The 21445-nt window shown below is 45.8% G+C and overlaps 1 protein-coding gene across 1 annotated transcript in view; it reads right to left on the bottom strand.

Annotated features, from left to right (window-relative positions):
• Nucleotides 1–1258: 1258 nt before the first annotated feature.
• Nucleotides 1259–21445, bottom strand: part of ptgfrnb (prostaglandin F2 receptor inhibitor b) — a 44197-nt gene continuing 24010 nt past the window's right edge. The window contains exons 11-15 of the mRNA XM_053417400.1: nucleotides 18213–18332; nucleotides 5654–5840; nucleotides 5417–5535; nucleotides 5274–5324; nucleotides 1259–4055 (exon numbers count right to left, since the gene is read on the bottom strand). Coding sequence (XP_053273375.1) covers nucleotides 3943–4055; nucleotides 5274–5324; nucleotides 5417–5535; nucleotides 5654–5840; nucleotides 18213–18332 — 590 coding nt within the window. The 3' untranslated portion in view covers nucleotides 1259–3942. The remainder of the gene's footprint in view (nucleotides 4056–5273; nucleotides 5325–5416; nucleotides 5536–5653; nucleotides 5841–18212; nucleotides 18333–21445) is intronic.

Raw genomic sequence — 21445 nt, 5'->3', positions numbered from 1 at the left:
GCTGCTGTAAACAACAGTGTTGATGACAATGAAGACGGGAGGAACGTGTCGCCTCTGGTAAACTCCGGGGAGAACAGGCGGCTTACTTCCCCCCTCCGCGCGCTGCTAAATTTTTCTGTCTGAAATTGTTGTTATGTGGAGCAACCCTCAAGCTGCAACACGTTCCGAGCCGGAGCCGGGGGTAACACAGACCAAATGTGGCATCTCCGAAACAGCAGGGGCGTACGAGTGCTGAGAGCCGCGAAAAAGAATGGAGGGCATCACACACAGAGCAGAGTCAATTAAGGAAGACAGTGGTTTCAGGTACGACAAGGCCACGTTAACAAATGATCCCAGAGCAGCACTAACACACACACTGGGAGGAAACTGGGTCAAATGGACCCTGAGAGGGAGCGAGTGCAAGTTAGAGAAGTGAGATCCAGAGCCAATCGACACTGGATCTGTCTTTTTCTCTCATCTCCATCTCATTTGGAGATGAGAGAAAAGAGAGGTGGATAGAGAGAGAGGGAGAGAGAGCTGGATGGAGAGACTGTCGTTAAAGAGGTGTAAAAAGCTGAATCCTGGAGCCGGGCCGAGGTTTTAACTCATCTGCATCTCTAATCAAGAGCGGGAGTGAGAGAGGGGACTGGTGCGATGGAGGGGGAGTGGAGAGGATGGCGATGGTGGAGGAGAAAGAGAGACTGGTGACAGAGTGAGAGGAACAGTACAAACGGACGGAAAAGAAATGCCATTAGACTAACAAGAGGATGGGAGAGACAGGGAGAGAGAGAGAGAGATGGAGCCGCCGCTTAATGTTGAATTATAAAACATTTATTCTGCGGGAACTATTTGAAGTTGTGTGTTTTTTTCTTTTTTATGTTTTGAAGCATAGAGAAACCTGATTGATGGCTTGCCCGCAGACGGAGAAGAAAACCAAACTGGCCCACATTTGTCACAAATCTCCGAGCAGGAGCTGTGATCACGACCACATCAGAGCCGCTGGAAAAACGTCTGAGCACAAAGAGGGTAAAATGTGGGCCAACAAGGACGGCGGCCATAATTAAATAACCGCGGCTTTACTCTGACTAAATCCACTGGGCCAGCAGTGACGTGCCATACAAACACTTCTGGTGGCGCTTTAGGTGAAGCCCAGTGGCGTTATGACCCGACATAGCGCCCCCTATAGGCTGCAATGTCCATTTCCAACCAACAAAAAAAAGCATTATCGAATGGAATACCGATAACACCAGGTTACAGTAATCAACATTTACAAAATGAGAACATCTTATAAATCTATTTATTTAAAAAAACATAATTCCTCACACTCATTGCGATAAAATGATCAAATGAAAAGACACTGGGGAAGCTTTGCAGTGACGTGTTCAGTGGTGCGTCAACATGCTTTAAGAGATAAAAGCCCAGAGCCCTATTATTCACCTGTGAGCTCATGTATGTGTGTTAGTGGTTAAAACCTAAATTGAATATTGCCACAGCACTAACACAGAGTGGGCTGGGTTCATGGACACCTACTGGAAGTTTCTGTCACCATCAATCAAACCAAAACACGCATATCATCAATATTTCACCAGATAATCAGAGGAATAAGCTCTAACGTCCAAGCAGCAGCACCGATCGAAGGTTTGTTCTGGTGTCCAATGTGGACGTCAGGTTTCTTCCCTTTTGAGTTGAATCAGATTGAATATATGTTTAAAATAAAGAAAAAAAGTTTGACCATACAGTCTCATATTGCTCATAAAGTTCTGATAGTTGCTTTAAACACCTTGTAAAACTATTTCAAATGCATAAAACAAAGCTCTGCCTCAGCCCAGCCGGCCAAGTACATTATATTACTGAACTAACAGGTTTAATTGGTTCCTGCTGAGTTTGAACACAAACGTCCTCACGTTGTGTGTTTATACTGGAGCTATGGGTGTGTGGGTGTGTGTGGGTGTGTGGGTGTGTGTGTGTGTGTGGTCAAACACGATACACCAGTCACCACAAGTTCATTCACTTGCCATTAAAACACTGGTGCAAGATTTCAAACACGATTTCTTTCAACTTTACCCGTTAAGTGCACTGTAATAAAAGAAAAGAAAATAATAAGGTCGAGATAAAACATCTTAATTTATTTGAAAAGTGGGCGCAGCTCGTTCTGAGCGTCGAAATCTCTGGAACCACTTACAAAAGGAACATTGTGAAAACATGTGCTTGTTTGCAGGCATTGGGTCGGGCACATGTTTAGCTTAGCTTAGCACAAAAACAGGTAAAACAGAGGGGGCCTGCTAGTCGGTGAGTAAATCAGGAGGTTATATCGTAAATGCGAGTTATTATTTCTGTATCGAATTTGTTAAAGCTGTACATGAACAAAAATGTTAGCAACAGATGGTGATTTAAAATCCTCCAACTATTTGGGGGAAAAACTATTTTTTTTCCATCTGCCACAACAAATAGTGATACCACTGCAAATTGTGAGTTTTACATTTCGGTTTGTCTATGTTTTTCCAACACATTCTAAGAACCAGATGGGCCCCTTGCTCCTGTTCTCGGTCTTTATGCTAAGCTAAGCTAACCAATCCAGACTCCGGGTGGAAAGGCCTTCAGAAAAAAATTATTTAAAAAAAGCAAATAAGCATTTTTCTGAAAATGCTGCACCAGTTCTTTTAAAAGCCAAAAGATTTTCCTGCTCAAAAACTTTCTGGTGCCGACCACACTGTCGTTACAACAGTGGCGTCTTGATCAGGTGGGGGGGGGGGTGGGGGGGTGACAGCTGGGTTTGAAAGATCTGGATGTGGGGCGCTTTGATGTCATCAAAACGAGACCCTGCAAAAAGGGGCTCGTGTTGCTCACGACTGACATCATTCCGCCTCACAAAAAAACAAAACAGTACATGCAACTCTTTGTCTCGCACACTGTAACACAGCGCTCACACACACTGTACGAAAACACAAGACTCAGGCAAAGATAACAGCTGGATACACTTTTCCGAATACCTATAAAAAGAAGAGTGCTTCTTGTTGTCGCCACTTTGAGCGGCTGTTCAAGTGTCGATCTGACAAAAGATGAACCAAGCACACCTCGGTTTGTTCACATGTTGGCACCACGTACACTATTTCTCACACACACACAACACGCACTAACTGCATATCTCCTTGTAAAGCTTAAAAATGTCTCTTGATTTAAAATCTCTTAATTTCCAAAAAACTAGAGGTGAGAATAAAGGTTTATCTTGTCCCTTGGTTAAGGAAGGAATACTCTGGGGCGGGAGTTCTAGTGCAATGCCTCTCGTGTGGGGAGAACACGTGGAGCACTTCTGTTTTGTTGGACTTAAGGCTCGGGCTGAACTAAAACATCAGCCTCCGCGAATACAAAATGACTTCAGCCGTGTGATTGAAACCCTTGTAGACACAAAGTCCAAACAAACAGGTGAAATGAAAAGCCACCTCTGTCTCTCCAACGCCCAGCTTCCCAAATTCAACAGGGTACGCTGGCGTGCCTCTGAGATCCGGGAACAGGATCAGGAAGACACTTTGCAGGAAGCCGTGGCGTTTACAGGAAATCAGAAAAAGGAAAGCATGTCGTTGTCCAGCCTGAGTGCTCCACTTGAAATCCCTAGTGGTTACAGAGGCAGCAGATGTGTAAGTGGTCCTTTATTCCCAAGTGGCAGTGATGTCTCAAAAGTCTCCTGTCCCTCCAAACTGCGGACAAGTCTCCGAGGCTACTTCCTCGGCGGTCCTTGTAAAAATAAAAGCAAACAGTCCCCTGGTCCTCCACTGCAGAGCTGATAAATCCAGAGCACCTCAGTTACGCCCCCTGTTTCCGAAGCGGCACGGCGTTTTACTCCCAACGTCCGTCCCCCGGAAACAGCTTTGTGTCCCAGAAATCGTCCACGGGCGTGTGTCTGTTGAGTGTGTGGTGCTTCCTGTGAGCGCTGCTGCAGTGGGAGGGCGCGGGGGAAAGTGTTTGTCAGTCCATCTCCAGGTCCATCAGTTTGTTGCGCGAGCGGGGAGTGTGCGTGGTGTTGCGGCAGCAGCAGTGGGCGCAGACCAGACCCAGGACCAGAGAGAAGAGGCCCACACCTACGGAAACACAACAACGTTAAGACAAAGCCAGATTCCCCCCCCCCTACTAGGAGGGTTACGGTGGCCAAGCAAATCAGCCACTAGAGGGCAGTGCAGAGGCGAAGGTGGAGGAGGTTGTGATAATGTTCCACTTGGTAAAGTATCTCGTTAAAGAGTTTGAAAATTCTTCCTCACGTCTTCTGATGGTTTCTCTTGAACTATTGGCTATACCCCCCACCCCCCCATGATTTCGTATTATAATATAATATCTAACGTGTCCTTAAATTTGCTTAATTTCCTCCAGATCCTCACCTGCACTGGGACTGAACCCTTGTCCCTTCTCTGGCTGCCTCCTCATTGCTACTGGGATGAAACTTTTAGGGACTGACTTAGAAATAAATCCTTAAAATGACTGACTCATGCTAAAAGCTGCATTTGGCCGAGGGACGGACATTTCTTATTGAATGTCCCCCAGCCAGAGTAAGCTGTATCAGGTCCCTTTCCAAAAAAAAATTCCGATGTTTTTTTTTTTTTTTCCGGCTATAAAAAGACTGATCAAATTCAGATTCTTGCAGCTGTCAGACCCGAGTCCCGAATAACAGCCCAGTCAGCGAGTGAAGTGCAGAGCAGCACAAAAGAAGAGTTGCTCCGTCCATCAGTCAGCAGTTTCAGCCGAGATGTCCAGGCTGAGGGCGAGCATCACGAGCAGTTCCATCCTGTCCCAGTGACTTTGGGGCAGGTGCCACACGCCTCTGAACAGCTGCTGCATTTAAACTAATCGTCAAACTCAACATTTGACTTATAAACTAAAGAAAAACTGTTCTGAATTCTGCATTTCCGCATATATGAAGCGGAAGTTGATAAATTGTGCCGTTGTTTTCATGACGTCTGCAGACAATCATCTACAGTAAATTCAGCATCGTAAGAAAGACACTTCTCCAGAGCTGATTTATTCTTGGCGGTCGACTGGACAGAATCCGACTTGTCAGCGTTATTTAAGGACTTTGGCAGAATCAGAGAACAAATTATTGCTCTTGAGGAATGTCCTGATTTGAGTTTTGTTTCATTCCCCTGTGTGTCTGCCTGTTTGTTTGTTCGACAGCAGGATTACGCAAAAAAAGCTACACAAAGGATTTCCTTGTGTTTAAATGCTGGCGTGGATCCGGAGAAAGGGGCGGATGCAGGAAGTCTTTAACATTGGCAGATCAAAATCAAACAAAGGAAGTGTAACATTACCTAATGAGGCCGATGCACCGTATAGAAGAGGTAACTGTAGAGAGTCCCACACTAGAGAAGAAGCAGACAGAGATAAAGTTTAGCATTTTCAACTTTTTGATGCTATTAGTGTCCCTGGTGTGAAGTGCACGCTCGCTCCTCACCAGCGAACTGGACCGTGAGGAAGATTCTGGAGGACGTCAGCTCTCCGGCTTGAGTCCAGGCTCCTGTGGAGGCCGACAGGTACCAGGGCGTGGCCACGCAGTAATACTCACCACTGTCACTGGAGACCACAAGACAAACACACACATGTTCAGACGCTGCAGTGCAACTAAGATGTGGGATAAACACTCCCGCCCACAGGGACCACAACACGTTTACCCATAAACACACACACTCACCCGTCCTGAGTGCCGAAGATGTTCATCAGGTAGGTGTGCGTGTCCCTGCGCTCGATGGCCACCTCGCTGGAGGAGTTGCGCTCCTCCGTCTTCACGATGCCGAAGCGGTCGACGCTGGCCACCTGGGTCGTGGTCTGTCCACCGCGCAGCCGCGTGAAGAACCAACGCACCTCGTACGCCAGGTCGTCTGAAAGACACCAGCGGCATCCATCAAAAACACAGCACACAGCTCCAACTATCCTCAGAATAAGTGCTTATATACATCAGTCATGTTGAAATGTAAATATGCATGAAGAAGACATTTTGGCAGATTCTGGATGTCACTGTCGGGGGGGGGGGGGGGGGGGGGGGTGATGCTTCAAAACAGGTGAAAGAAAAGACGTTATTTAGAACCAGACTCCACCCTGCGCTCCAATCTGGTCTAAATGAACCCAAAAGGCAGCCTGAGATCTGTTTCACTGGAGCTCTCCCCTCCAGCAGCATCACTTGTGAAGGAAGTGGCATGTTATCACTCCTATAATTCGAGGCATCTCCTCGTTAGCCAATCGGCACAGAGAAAAAGAGGCTCGAGCGCTTGTGTCGGTTTCTATTCGTGCAGGATGACGTCAGCCCTGAAGAGGCAGCGTTTCTCCAGGAAGCTGAAGGACGTGTTCATTCCAAACCTTTCATCTGCATCAGCTTTCATTCAGAGTTACCTATGACATTATGGAAACTGGGGAGGGGAGCGTGTTATTTTGGGATGTGACTACAGGAGAGAAGAGGAAAATAAGGAGGATCAGTGCAAACCTACAGAACAACTCCGTTAAACACTGGACATGTGTCACAAAGAGAAAGATGTAGTGACGACAAAAGAAATAAAACAGGGACCCGAGAGATTGTGATAATAGATGCAATCTTTGGAGAAGGGACGAGCAAGCTAATTATTTCCAAGAGAAAGACATGTACAGAAAAAGAGAGAGAGAGAGAGACAAGAGGCAAGAGAGACAGAGAAGCACAAACTAGTCATTAGTCTGTCAGGGAGAGAGTACGAGCACACACACACACACACACACGCACACACACACACAATGAAGCACAATGAAAACCCCATGGAGCCTTAGTCATCCTCTGTCATTTCAGAGACAAATAGAGAATACACATGAAAAAAAAAGAGAGGAACATTTGCGAACGACAATGCTGGAGAGATAAAAAAAAAAAAAGACAAATGGTGATGGAAAACAATTATGGAGGGAGATAAAAAAAAAGAGAGTGAGAGATGGAGAGATGAGGAAGAGGAGGAGGAGGGAGGATGGAGCGAGCATAATGAAGAGAACGAGTGAGGAGAAGAGTGAACGCACCCAGAGCAGAGTAATGAATCACATCTCAATCCCCCCCCCCCTCTTCACTAATGGTTTTAATATCCAAGTGCTACATCATTAAAAATCAGTAGTAGTACAACAGCAGCAGCCGCAGCAATAATAATAATAACTTAGGCCTCTGATTCAGTTTCAGGTCCCATGGTCCTGATTTCCGAAGCCCCTCAGTCTGCACATTTGCGGCACGGTCACAAATACACAATCGCCTGCTGAACGTGGGGATGGGATGGAAACCAGTGGGATCTGTGAGAGATCTGTGACCAGTTAGAGGTTGGACGAGCGGTGTTTGGATCGTGAGAAAATGTGAAGGACAGAGGAGGACGGTGGCTTTGTTTTGGGCGAGGAGGAGGAGGAGGAGGAGGAGGAGGAGGAGGAGGATGTGCCACTAACAGTTAAGTGGGGATCAACCACACAATCGTTGTTGCTATTGGCTGAGGCTGTGACATGAAGACCAATCAGCTAACAGCTCTCACCGGTGCTGATTGGTCCTCTGTGGTGCAGGTGCTCTCCCGACCCCCCCTCACTTCCACCATGACCTAATGACAACTTCAATCACACCCAAATATTGTAATATATATATAAATACTTTACATGATACAAGAAACTCAACAAAATCATCTGTACATTATATATATATGTACAAGTATACATACAAAATTAGCATCTAACCATCAATTTACTCAGCGACATTCATTAATATGACTTTACTTTAATTATCCTTTAATTCTGTATTAGATTCCACAGAAAACCTCCTTCCAAACTGTGTAAAGGACAAAACTAAAGTTTCTAAACTGCTCTTGCAGATTCCAGTGATGATTATTTCCATTTGATGCATAATTTAGAATAAGGGATGGAAACACGGTCGATACGCAGTACTCCAATTAGAGCGACAGCAGTATATTTGCAAATTCATTCTTGTCCGGCCCGTTGAATCTCTCCGCTGAGGTTTCCCTGTTAAGTCTAAATCCTTCACTTCCTGTTAGCGGAGGAGCTGGACACGGAGGACATCATTATGGCAAATCAGCTGCATCGCTTCTCAATTAGCTGGGAGGACTGGGTGTCGACTGGTGGGGCTGGGAGAAGTCGGCTAGACTGAGCGTCCAGGGAGAAAGTTCAAGATTGCAGCTCTAAACGCGACTTCAAATCTGTATTTTATATTTTCAGTGCTCAAATTCAATATCTACTGCAGAATTATTATTTAAAATCACTTTTAAACCTCCAATACTAAATAAATCTTTGTCATACTGGTAAAAATGTTATATATTTCTATTGGGAGGTAAAATCTTAATTCAAATTACATTTATCATAGTAACTTTAAAAAGCAACTTTGTAAACTCGGAGAAAAGTGACGTGAGGCCGGTGATGCAGATTCATTATGACAGTGTAGACTGGTGGGTGGGCGGGGGGGCATTTTTACTTGCAGTAGCCGAGCGCTCCATCCAGCCAACGAGGAGGAAACAGGAGGTGACACTAAGGGAGTGGGGGGGTGAACTGGCCGGCTGACCACACACACACACACACACACACACACACACCCCTCCAGACTCGCTGACCAGAATCAACTGATGAGCAAAGTTCTGACAGTGAGGGGGGGGGGGGGGAGTTAGCCGTTAACCTCCTGAGGAAAACCCACACGGCTCCTCAGTGCAACATTAAGACGCCGACTCCGCAGGGAGCAGAGATCCTCACACTCCAGCTGCAGCGATTCACCCGAAGCCGAGCACACAACTAATAATGAAACAATCGTCAATTTTCAAGTGGCTTTTTCCTCATTTCAAATCAGTTTCTGGGCAATAAAATAAATTGGTGACATCACTTTGGGTTCTAGGAAACTGTAATAGATATTATTTTTGATGATTAAATCAGTTTAATCAAACCCCTGAACAAACCCGACCCGTCCTCTACTCAGGGCTCCCACCTGCACATGCTTCAGTTCAGGAAAAACAAGCAGATCTCCTGTGTGTGTGTAAAGTGGAGGACGGCTGTGGTTCTTCACTCTAATGCAAACACAAACATGAAAGTGTCCCGTTACAATGTTGTTGGAACAGTTTGAACGTATCGCTGAAAAGATGGAAGACACCTGAGACCTAACGGGACCAGACATGTTGAAAACCATCCATCACAGTCTGCAGCCGGCCGCCCAGCTTCAACTGGGACCTGCTGTGCAATGAGGGATCATCAGCGACACTTCAAGTGTGATAAACTCAAATTTCACCTCCTATAAAAGTGGATTATTTGGATAAACTCTTGGTTTGTTTGCTGGTCAAATAGGAAACCCGGCTGTTTTAAACCAGATTCATCCTTTAAATAGATTCTATTCTCGACTTTACATTACGAGAAGTGCATTCCATAAAAGAAATTCCATTATTCTAATGACAACCCATTTTATTATATTTACTTGAACAGAGAGGAGGGGATTTATGAAAACTACTTTTAAATCCTTTCTATAATCACATCATTCACCAAACTGCCTGGCTGTCAGTGAAGACACTGTGACGTCCCGATAACACCAGGTTAGAGTCTGACACCGCCGTTAATGATCAAAGAGACATTTTGCATAATTCCACGGGACTGACGCATGAACTCCTCTTGCTTGTTTCTGCCACGATGCCAGCGTTTCCAGGGACGGGGATATAATTAGAAAGCCTCCATCCCTCGCTGTCTTTGTTCTTGACGGGGGAGCGGACGGAGAAACGAGGGAGAGGGATGGAGAGTGAGGGGGGGGGGGGATTTGAGATACTTAGCAAGTGAGGAGATTATTGTGTTTATCGCACAGCCACGGGAGGCACTTGAACGCATCTCAAACCGTATATCTTCAGGGAGCACGCCATTTCACCAGAGACACCGCCGCCCTCCCTCGTGGGAGGATCGGGTCCGTCGCCGGCGGGCTGACTCACACTCGCCCACAGCTGTTGCTCTGCTGAACGTAGACATGCAGCCGCCCTCCCCCCCCGAACAGGACCTTTCTACCCCCCCCCCCCCCCCCCACCGTGTGTGACCCCATGAACTCGCTGACTCCCACCCAACAGTCACCTCACAAGCTACAGGCTCCGTGTGCACTCTGCAGCTAAAAACCAGGAACTATAGAGAAGTGTGCGTGTTGCTCCAGACGTGTGATCGTTGTGTTGTCGTTTTTTCCAATTCTGAATGTCGTTGCATTTAGAGGACGAATGTGTGATTATCTGTGCACAAGTAATCCCTGCTACACAAAGTGACATTGAGCACGAGGCCTCAGTGTGTCCTTTCTCAATCTCTAAGTGAGGAAATGTGTGTCTATTCGTACAAGACGACATAAACACACAAACATCACGAGAGACACAGTTGGGTGCGGCCTGTGACGGAAGGCTCTTCCCCTCGCTGTTGTGTTTGGCTTTTCCAGAGCAGCTATAAACATGTCTGCCGTCGGACGTGATCAGTGACACACACTGAACTCTTCACCTGAACCCTCGGTAAATCAAGCAACGTCCACACCATGTGTTGCAGCCTGCGTTAGAGGCCTCCTCCTGGTGATCCTCAGAAATGTTAACACTAACAAATACATTTTAAAGCAACACTGCTCCTGCTAGGCTGGTATACGAATACAGCTCTATGCTACAGAGCTTTTAACCTTTTTATTTATTTTGTTATCACGGCAAAGCATCTGTGTTAAGTGAAAATCAGCCGTCAAAAGTTGTTGGTGGCCGCAGTGACTCGACTCATTAATGGAAGACAACACTGGAGTGTCGCAGCTTCACAACTGTGTCAGCCTCATGACTAACAACGCAGGTGTAGGCGCGGCAGCTTCAATGAGCGGGAGCGGCGGGTGGGTGGAGGTGGAGGTGGAGGTGGAGGTGGAGGTGGAGGCACATTGTGGTGATTGGATGGCAGCGGAGGAACTACAGTGCATCTCTAATAGAATATCTGGCTCCTGTCTGAGCTACTAAAACTAAAATGGCTGTCTGTGGAAATGAAGACGGTCTGATTGGATTTCTCTGGATTAATCCCTGGAGGAGAGTCCAAGGCGTTAAAGTGCCTGAAACACACACACGCACACAATTACCACCAGTGCTTCTAATGAAAGTGTGTGTGTGTGTGTGTGTGTGTGTGTTCTCTGCTCCATAAAGCAGCACAGCACTGGTAGAGTGGAATACTAAACACTATAAAAACACTTATCAAGTCGCGCAGAAACAAAGCAACTGGGAAGCAAAGTTTCCCTCGTTACTCGCCCAGTGCTTAAGACGACCTCTGGTAAATAAATGCAAATGTTACTGGAGATGCGTCATGTTCCAGTTGCAGATTCACGAGAGCAGATTTCAGCATTTTAAAAAGATATCTTTAAAAAAGCAGAGAGAAATCAATGTGTCTGGGTTGTTTGTGAAAACTAGTTATTTTTTAATCTATCTTCTATTAGAGTTTCATTTTTTTTTATTGGTCAAAATAAATATAAAAAAATATCGTGACCTTAAAACCTCACAGGAGCGAGTAGGCAGCCGGCGTCCATCTTGAATCTTTTCATACGGAAAGGAAGCAAACTTTTCCTTTATTACCTGAACACATCTTATCTCCACTAAAATCCTCAATTTGTTTCGAATTCCTTTAAAGTTGCATCTTCGCTCCCATTCTCTTTAACTGAAGACCTAATGGAGTGAGAATGATGGCGCCGCTCTGCCTTTCTATCGGCTCAACATTTTCAATTTGTGTTTTATTGTCACCCCGTCCTTTCCTCTCCACTTCCTGCTGCTTATACACCACCATTCGCTTTACTTATTCACAACTGCATAAACATCCAGAGCAGTCGAGATTCATACTGAACCTGAGAAGAAGAGGTACTTGTCATCTGGAAGCCACTGAATATTCAAAAAAGATTGTTTTTGACAACAGATGAATAAATAACTAGTGAATAAGTTCCCTGAAACTTTCAACTGAATGTTTATTTCATGCATCAGAGTTCGTTTGGAAGGAAACAAGGACAGGAAGTGTTTTTTTTTTTTCAAACTATAACTCAAATACTCAAATACATCTCCTTCTTCTTCAGGTGGAAAAATGCAAACTCATCTGCAGGCAATTTTCTACAGTTAAAGTCTGCAAACAATTATAGAGTCACATATAATTGTCATATTTGTATATATTAGGAATCAGGATTATGTAAGTTAATGTTCAGCCTGTTTTATTATTTATCAAAAGTTGACAGTATCTGGACAGAATCAACCAAGTCATCACTGTAATTAAATACTGTCATACTGTGAAACCGGTAATTGCTTCATCTATGGAACATGTGACGATAAGGTGTGTAGTTTTCACAAGGGTGCACACACACAACAACACACACAACAACACACAGAGAGACAAGTGTGCACATGTTTAGAAACCCTGCTGGTATTTCTCCCAGAAAAACAGGGTGCATTTTGGGAAGAATTCCTGAGTCACGACTTGGATCTAGACTCCCGGTACTGGTGCAGCTCTGAAGCCAAAAACAAACCAACACCTCAATCAATGTTGTGTTACCTAATGCAGCTTTGATTGATTTAACGCGTGTGGAGCCAATTTCAAATATCTGTCAAATGACAAGTTCTGCCTGCATCTTCACATCCCAACATCTGCAGCTGGTTTCCAGGCATCACAGCCGACAAGGAAGTGAAGCAATTACCGGTCCCATTGGAGTGAGGCGCTCACCGGCTCTTTTAAAAGCACAGGAGCAGGTGATCAACACCTGGCAAACGTAAATCTCATGGTAAACATAACGATACGTCAGTCTCTCTCCGGTTTCGCCTGCTCTACCCCTCATTTCCTCCTCGGTCTCTCTTCAGCCCCCCCCCCCCGCACTCACCAAATTACCCAGCTGTCTTTCCAAGGCCGACAGGCAGCCGTTAATTAGCCAATCTCACGCTCCGTTAGCCAGCCGCAGAGACAGAACGAGGTAGGGGAAGAATAGTTGGCGAATAGATGGAGAGAAGTGGGAGTGAGGGAAGCGGAGGGAGCGAAAGCAGATTGTTAAAGTGGAAAGAGGAGTGAATGGAGGAGGCAGTAAATGGGGGAAGAGTGGCTGGAGAACGGCGTGCAGCGTTTTCCTGAAAAGAGCGACGAGAGAGGAGAGAGGGGGAAAAAGAGCGAATTGTACCGAGGAGAATGAGGACGAGTAGCCGGAGAGGGGAGAGAGGGATGAAAGGAGGTGGGAGAGTGAAAGAAGATGAAGTGGTGAGGTGATGACAGAAAGCGACTCACTTCATTAACTGTTTCTGGTGAATTAACAGAGAGCTATATTCAAAATGAACTCACTTGTGGCAGCATAATCAGGTTAAAATCTCCACTCCAACTGAAATGAATTGCACAGGACGCCATGATTGCACAGCCTCCATTAGCACAAAGGAATGAATGATATTACTGGGGGGTGGGGGGGGAATAGAATAGCTCTGAGAATAGATAATCAGCAGCAAGTTGTTTGCTTAAACGTGTAAAACCCAAGGAAATATGAAACAAGTCACTGGTCGGACTGGGGGCGACTGGGTAGAGCAGCAGGTTTCCCATTGCCACATGCTAACACTATGGTCTTAAAGTTTTTACCGTCCACACAGTCAGACCTCATAGCTTCAGCTGCTGTTGTTGCATGCATTGCAGTTCTCTTAAGCTTGTGTACCTGTCACTCATCATCTGGTGCACGTGAGGGTGACCTTCGTGCATGTGCACCCCCCCCCCCCCCCCCATCACTGCTACAGATTGAACTAATTCTGGGGGAAACGCTGAGGTCTTGCAAAAAGGAAAAGCACTGGAGCAAGTGACTCGGACATTAGTGGTCTCACAACCAGCCGCTCTGGAAAATGATCAGAAAGTGAGTGGACTTCTGTGCACTCATGTGAATCTCTACTTTAGAGATTCTTGTTTCTTTACACGGAATCAAGATGGAAGCGTCGTGACTGACACTTGACGATCGTGGGCCTCACGGTTTCCTTTTCCTGTTTGGCTGATGCATTCTTTGGAGGCTAAAAGGAAAAAACATGTATATATGTGCGTGTGTGTGTGTGTGCGTGTGTGTGTGTGTGTGTGTGTGTGTGTGTGTGTGTGTGTGTGTGTGTGTGTGTGTGTGTGTGAGCCACTGAGGAACAAAGCTTAATTTCCTCGCTGCAGGAGCGGAATGGTGCGCTGTTATTTTAACAAGAGAATTTCAGAGCACCGACAGAAAAACACACACCAATGCATTGACAAGCCCCAAACTGTCACAGCTCCAGCTTCAAACGAGAGAGAGAGAGAGAGAGAGAGACAAATATCTGTAACGGTGATGTCATCCCTCCACCACTGATTTAAGCACTAACACACACTTCCATGACTGCAACAACATGCCAGTCATTCCAGCGGTGATGAACGCTGTGCGCCCGCACGCCGCAGCACGCTCACACGACAGCGAGGCAAAATGTAACTCAGGGGTCAAGAAACTAGCGACACCATCACACGTGTTCAAATTGTGTTCACTCACTTATTTTGCTAAATGACAACAGTGATCCAGTTCCAGAGGACGGCTCTCCACATCAACTCTTCTCTGGGAATGTAAAAACAAATCCCACTCCTCATTAACCCAGATGCTGCAGGATTCACGGATTCTTCCCACCTTCCCTTCCGGCGTGAACGAAGTGACGGCCGGAGAAAAAAATGATTGTGAACTGAAAGCAGCAAATCTTACGCGAGCCTCCGTCGACCAGCTGCTGCCCGAGGGCGGCCATGTTTCAAACTGAGAAGTGCGACTCAGTCGTTAAGTAGATTCAACGTCTCGTTTGAAACCAACAGTAATCAAATGTCTCGTCAGCTCCTTCTAGTGACGGATGGATGAGCTCAGCCGATGAACCCGTGACCGATATGGCCGGGCCTCAGTGTTAGTGAGGAAAGAAAACACAATAGTAGTTGTCAAAAACAATTAGACAAACTCGTTCGGGGGCTCAGCTCAGGTAGCGTGAGGAGTTCGGACGAGGAGCTCAGAGTCGAGAGGCGACAGTTGAGGTGTTCGGGCGACTCATCCCGATGCCTCCCGGGCGCCTTCCATAAGCGGTTTATCAGGCACACTCAACCGGGAGGAGACCCAGGGGTAGACCCAGGACTCACTGGAGGGGGGCGGGGGGGGACTACACATCCCATCTGGCCTTGGAACGCATCGGAATCCCACAGGAAGAGATGGATGTTTGCAATCACTCTGCCTAGCCTCTGATTTATCTCAGTCGCTGTCCCCCACAGCTTCATATAGGTTCCATACAGGCAGTCGCTCTGGAAATGCTCCTTGTGCCACAGCTGCAGTCGCTTGTAGGTCACACACAGACACACAAACACACTGTATTTACCTGTGGGTCAACAACAGCATGGCTAATAAAAGGCTAAAGCAGCCACCTGACTAAGAAGAGAGGAATAATGAGGGATATTTTATGTGCGGGTGTGTTTCGCCCATCATAAATACAAGCTGCAACAGGAGAGCTGTTTGCAGCCATCTCTAAGGAATGCACACGCACAAACACACACACACACACACACACAGTTGGTCAACATTCTCAATGATTCCTGAAGCTGCCTTATTGTGTCAGAACAATGAGCTACAAGGAGGTGAAGGAGGACGCAATCTACCACTCATTTGTACAGACATTCACACGCACACACACACAGACGCACACACAGAATACACTAAGGGACAAAGGTGTGTAATATTCTGTTACACCACACAAAGTCTCTCCGTGTGTGTGTGTGTTCTAAGAGCACCCGAGGAAGTGAAGCCTTCCAAATGGAGCCGACACGTCAGCGCCGCACCTTTGTGTACACGTCACTCGATACCAGTTTGCTAATCGGTCTATTCACCTGCTGTCGTCGTACACACTCGTGACACACTGTCGCTCTCTGTGTCTGAGAAACCAAATATCTAATCGCCCTGCGCCTCCGAGCTCCACTGTGGTACCGAAAAAGAAAAAAAAACTTTTAAATACACATCAGCTCTGTTGCAGTGGGTGACCCGTTCCCTCGCAAGGATCATAAACACGAGCGGTTCATTTCAAGTCAGTCCCACAGTCACCGACTCTGAAGGAAATTCACTGAGCTGGTTTTAAAAACAAAGCTGTGGATGTATGTGAGCTGTTTTGACAGATTTAGAAGACAGACAAACATACATACTCTGTTTGGGTTATTTGTTGATGAAGAAACATTTAAAACCCGTCAGCCGTTTCCTTCACATGTGTATTTATAGACCTTATAATTAATTCTGTGTCAAGAAACACATTGCTTCAGAAAAACGAAAAAACAACTATGAATTCAACTGCCTCCACGGTAGAGACAATTTGCCTCTGGGCACAACAGCATAAGAGGGTCCCACCAACCCCCCCCCCCCCCCCCCCCGCCCTGTTCCTCTGTTGGCTCTTTGCAGGTTCACCGCTGAACGCTATTGGATGAAACCGCACCAGAACTAACATTAAAAGAGACAGATCTAAATCCTGCAAGATTGGTTTTCCTCAACAGAAATTAAAACATCATAAAATGTCATGAAAAAGCATCAAAGCAAACACACGTTGCAGGTTTTACTGTCCAGCTGGCAAACACACTGCAGTCAGTGTGCAGCTGTTTTCAGTACACAATGAACCAAACCCTCCAGACACTCAAACGTTGATGCAACAGTCTCAGATTCAGACGGATGAGGAAATGAGACAAGTTTGGTTCCTAAGATTAGTTCCTTAAAATGTCATGGCACCCGATTAAAAGGAGAATAAAGATCTCTGGTTCCATCGTTCCTTGAATGTTCTTTGAAGGGTGTTTTGTTTTCCTACGTTCATTTATATGGAATCTTTTTCAGATGGTTTCAGGACACATGTCACTATAGGTTGGAATATAAAACTTACACAACTTCTATAAATGTGTTCGGTGCTAAAAATAACAATCACACAATATATTCATGAATTACTTCTGTATTTTCTTCCTTCCTCTAGTGAACATGTTCATGCGCAACTCTGCCCTCAGCTGTGATACTGAGGGTGTGTGTGTGTGTGTGTGTGTGGGGGGGGGGGGGGTTCTTCCCATGGTGCAGCTGTCTGTGCGCACACGCTCCACAACCTCCAACGCACCGATCCCTGCAGCGTTTCACTCTTAAGTGTTTATGTATGGGCATACATTACAGGCAGGCATGCATATGTACACAAGCACACTGCTGCCAAGACACAGGTGCAATGAAATGTGCTCTCATATGTCCGAACACTGCAGGAGACAGGGTTCCACTCTGCATGTGTTCTGCACACACAAACACACAATGAGGGAGGAGGTCTGCGATGTGCCTTATCTGCTCCCTATGTGGACGAAAGGTTGAAAACACATGTTGGACGGGGAAAGAAAGATGCACAGAGAGGAAGAGGAGGGGAAGAAACGGTGACAGATGGAGAGAGGGCGGTGTTGAGCGACGCGTGATGTCATGCGACACGTTTAAGTTAAAGGGTATGGAGCGACGAGGAAGAGGAGGGGGGAGGACAGAAGATGGATGGGTGTTTGCATAGTGGGGGGGGGGGGGGGGGGGGGGGGGGGGGGGGGGTTAGAGAGAGGGAGCAATAGATTAATGGAGAGAAGAGGGGGGGAGAGGTCTAAAAAAAAATCTAAATCTGAAATGATCCATTGTTGGTTTAAAAATATTGATTAGTGCAGCTTTAAGTCTATTTAGCTGCTAATGGTTCAGTTTTTATTATTCACCTGAGGTGAAGTCATCATGTTTTTGAATTATTTCTACATTAATCTGATTAGATGCAGCCGCGATCTGAGAATAATACGGTTTAGAATGGAAGCGTTATTATTCTCACCTACAGTAAAATGTATCACCAGTGTTTCCAGCGGCAAACACACACAGTTAAGAAAACAAAAGCATTTACAGTAGTTGTGTGTGTGTTAAGAGCACGAGTGAGAGAAGCTTATTTTTCATCTGTACAACTATTTGAAATGCAGGAGTCACATCATTCTTATTAGCAGCACTGCTGACAGGTTGGCAGGTGCAGAACACAGCACAAGTACAAAGAGTGTGTATGAGTGTGTGTGTGCAGCTACTTTTACTCACGTTTGTGTGTAAAAGAAAATGAAAAGTTCAGACAACACAAGAGAAAGACAGAGACAGTGAGTGATTGTGATTTGTAGGGTAAGAAAGCAAACATCTGTATGTTGTCTACCTCTCTGTGTGTGTGTGTGTGTGTGTGTGTGTGTGTGTGTGTGTGTGTGTGTGTGTGTGTGTACCGTACCTTGTGTCGCACCGGTCTTTGGTGAGGATCCAGAGACGCTGAGCGAGCACTCCATCTTGGCTGTTCTCGACGGATACACACTGGTGTCGTCTGATTGGATGGCGATGGTGAAGGACGGGCCTGCAACAGCAGCACATGAGCTGGAATCAGCTTTACTCCACAAACACATTGGACGCAGGCAGCAAACATCAGAGAAACCGAGAGTGAGATGAGAAGGACTCGTTTAAAACACAGGCCGCTTTTCAACCTGCACACAAACCAACTCTGCTTTCATGTCCCCGAGGAGCTGGAGAAAACAGCTGTGGTGTCGATATAAATAGATTAAAGAACGTTCACATACAGTCAGTGGTTAGGGAGAGGTTTATCAATAAGATATATGTGGTCCGCAGTATAGCTCATAAAGCTGCCCTCCTCCGTGTTAGCAGAAGGGACAAGGACCCAAATTAGGTAGTTCTCCGGATGCTACTGAGTCAAGGCTGCTAATATTCTTCTCTTGTCTGTAAAACTTGAAATGAACAAATTGATGTCATCAAGTCCGTTTGTTTCAGGGTGCAAACGTTGCCGCAGCCATGTTATGTGGTTTCCTGTGTGGGGATAGTTTCGAGTCGTCTCTGGTAACATTTAAGTTGCTCTGACAGTTTTATCCCCCCCGCCAACAACGCTGCATTACTCACACTGTCATGTGCGAGCGAGGCGCTGTAAAATGCACGCTCTCGTAAACGCCATGTGGACGGACATAAAACATGCTGGTTCGGTCTCGGCCTCTCGGTGAGCAGAGAGTGAGTCAATCAGTCAAACAGGAGCGTTCAAGAAACACTTGAGAGGGTTCAGGCTCCAGATGAGTCACCAAGCCGATATTTACATTTGGGCTGCTGCGGCCCGGGAGGTAGAGCGGGACGTCCACTCATCAGAGGCTTGTGGGTTTTTTCCCAGACCCCCTCGTGTGTAAGACGAAGTATCCTTGAGCAAGACACTGAAGCCCAAGGACAGAAACCTCCGTCTGTCTCCATATTTGTACCTAACGTTGAGCATTGATGAGCCTTTAAGACATTTGAAAACCACTTTATTAATAGTCTATTAACAATTTCAATAAATATCCATAGTTTCTTTTTCACGGGAACATATATTTACTTTGAGGTTTGTTTTGTAATCGTCACCAGCAGGTTTAGCAACTCATTTATTTATTTTATTTTCACTTTCTACAACTAGAGTCTTTTATTTTTTTGTCTTCGACCATCACAGGACATGTTTACTGTAAACTGCTCTGGGCGTCCTGCAGCAGCAGCCCCCCCCCCCCCCCCCCCCCAAACAACTTCAGGATGTTTAGGGACATAAAGTCCGTGAAGATCAGTTTAGACCCGTCGACTCCTGTACTTCACGTCACTGTAGAATAACGTCTTGTCTTTAATTTCAGTGTTTGAAACCACTTTCAAAGCTGCGTTGACTCATTAGTCTCAAAGATGAGCGATGCAGAATCTATTAACTCCTACAATAAATACTCAAACTGCATCATTGCTCCATTTCAAAGGCTGAAGATAAATGAACTGAATGAAATGACTTTTCTTTTACAATGTGGGTCTTTTATTTGGTTATTGTTCTGATATTAATGTACCAATTTCAGCACTGAATCTGTCCCTGGTCTGCTTAATTATGTATTTTGGAAATGAAAATGTAAAGAGAAAACACTGTACGTCTACAGCTGAGTAGTCCGACACGTGAAGCATGAAAAATGAAATAGATCGTGAACGAAACCGAATAGAATTTAAAAATGTCATGCAAGCCCCGACCCGTCTGGACCCCTCGGGAATCCTAACTCCAATCTACAATAACGACAGCGAGTCAAAGCCGAAGGTGGTCAAGTCAAAATATTTGGATTACACCTCCAGCTTTTGTTATTTTCAACAAAGTGGTTTAGATCATAAGACAGACCTATGGACTTTAACATTAGATCCAGGTTGAATTACAGAATTTGACTTTTTTTACACATTCACCAAAGGCTCAGTTTAAATTCCCATAGACAAGGTTGCATTTTCCCCGCGGCTACACCATATGCATGTTGCTGTTCCACCATTAAAAAAAAACAAAAAAACACTCAAACACTAAATTATTTAAAAGTAAATGTGCTGGTGAGACTTTGCATTTCCACATACGTCCTCGCAGAAGATCCCCCGTACAGGCTGCAACACCACAACACGTCTGAAACATTCAAGATACAGCTGGAACCTTGGGAGGCATGCCAGTTGCCAGCGTGCAAGTGCTCGTAACACACAAACACAAACACACACACACACACACTGCTGCTGCTTCTGTCCCCTAAGGCAAGCATAAGGGGTTCTTGCAAAAACTGGCCAGCTTGAAGCTTTAACGCTGTCAGAGTGTGTGTGTGTGTGTGTGTGTGTGTGCGTGTGTTTAGGGGTATTGCACTGTGTGGGGTCAACACAAAATGTTAAACTTGGATACACACACTTGAAAGATTACACACACAGACACACACACACACACATGCGCAAGCAGAGAGAGAAAAGAAAAGCAGCGGTGCAGATCTCTGCAGCTGGCTGATTGGCCAAAGGGCTTCACTTTGAAGATGTCCCAGAGAGGGAGGGAGGTAGAGAGGGAGACAGAGGGGGTGAGAGAGAGTGAAAGGATGGCGGAGAGAACGGGGGAGGAAAAAGCAGCGAGTGAGCGAGAGAGCGAGAGAGACGGTGAAAGAGGAAGTTTTGCTCAAGGGCTCCTGTCCTCCCCAGAGAGAGACAGACTGTCTTCCGCCTCTTTCCTTCTCAATGCACCTTCCCTGTATGTGAAAATGCAAACGCCCGCCCCCCCGCCCCGCCAAGTCAAATGTCAGAATAAAAGTTACAGACGGCAAAATATCTCAGGATGAAAAAGAGGAGCCATACACATTAAATGTTCATCTGATATTATTTGAGATTTAAAAGTGATATGATAAAAGTGAGAATGTGTTAATTAGTGAACCTTATAAGGTGCTAGTAGGGGGCTTTTTAAATTTCCACAGAGGTAGGCTAGCTGTTTCCCCCTGTTTCCAGTCTTTATGCTAAGCTAACAAGCTCCCAGTTCATCATTGGTCTTCTCTTTAATCAGATTTGTTGATGAGGCTCCATATGTTTCCTTCCTTCCTTCACATCTCCATCTTTAAATCGTCTCTTCTTCCTCTTTTCTACCTTTTTTAAACCCCCTCCGCCTCCTCTGCACCTCGCTTTGTCTTCCTCCTCGTT

This window comes from Pleuronectes platessa, chromosome 24 (assembly GCF_947347685.1).
Source record: "Pleuronectes platessa chromosome 24, fPlePla1.1, whole genome shotgun sequence".
Lineage (NCBI taxonomy): Eukaryota > Metazoa > Chordata > Actinopteri > Pleuronectiformes > Pleuronectidae > Pleuronectes > Pleuronectes platessa.
This window is presented reverse-complemented; position numbering and strand designations above follow the sequence as displayed.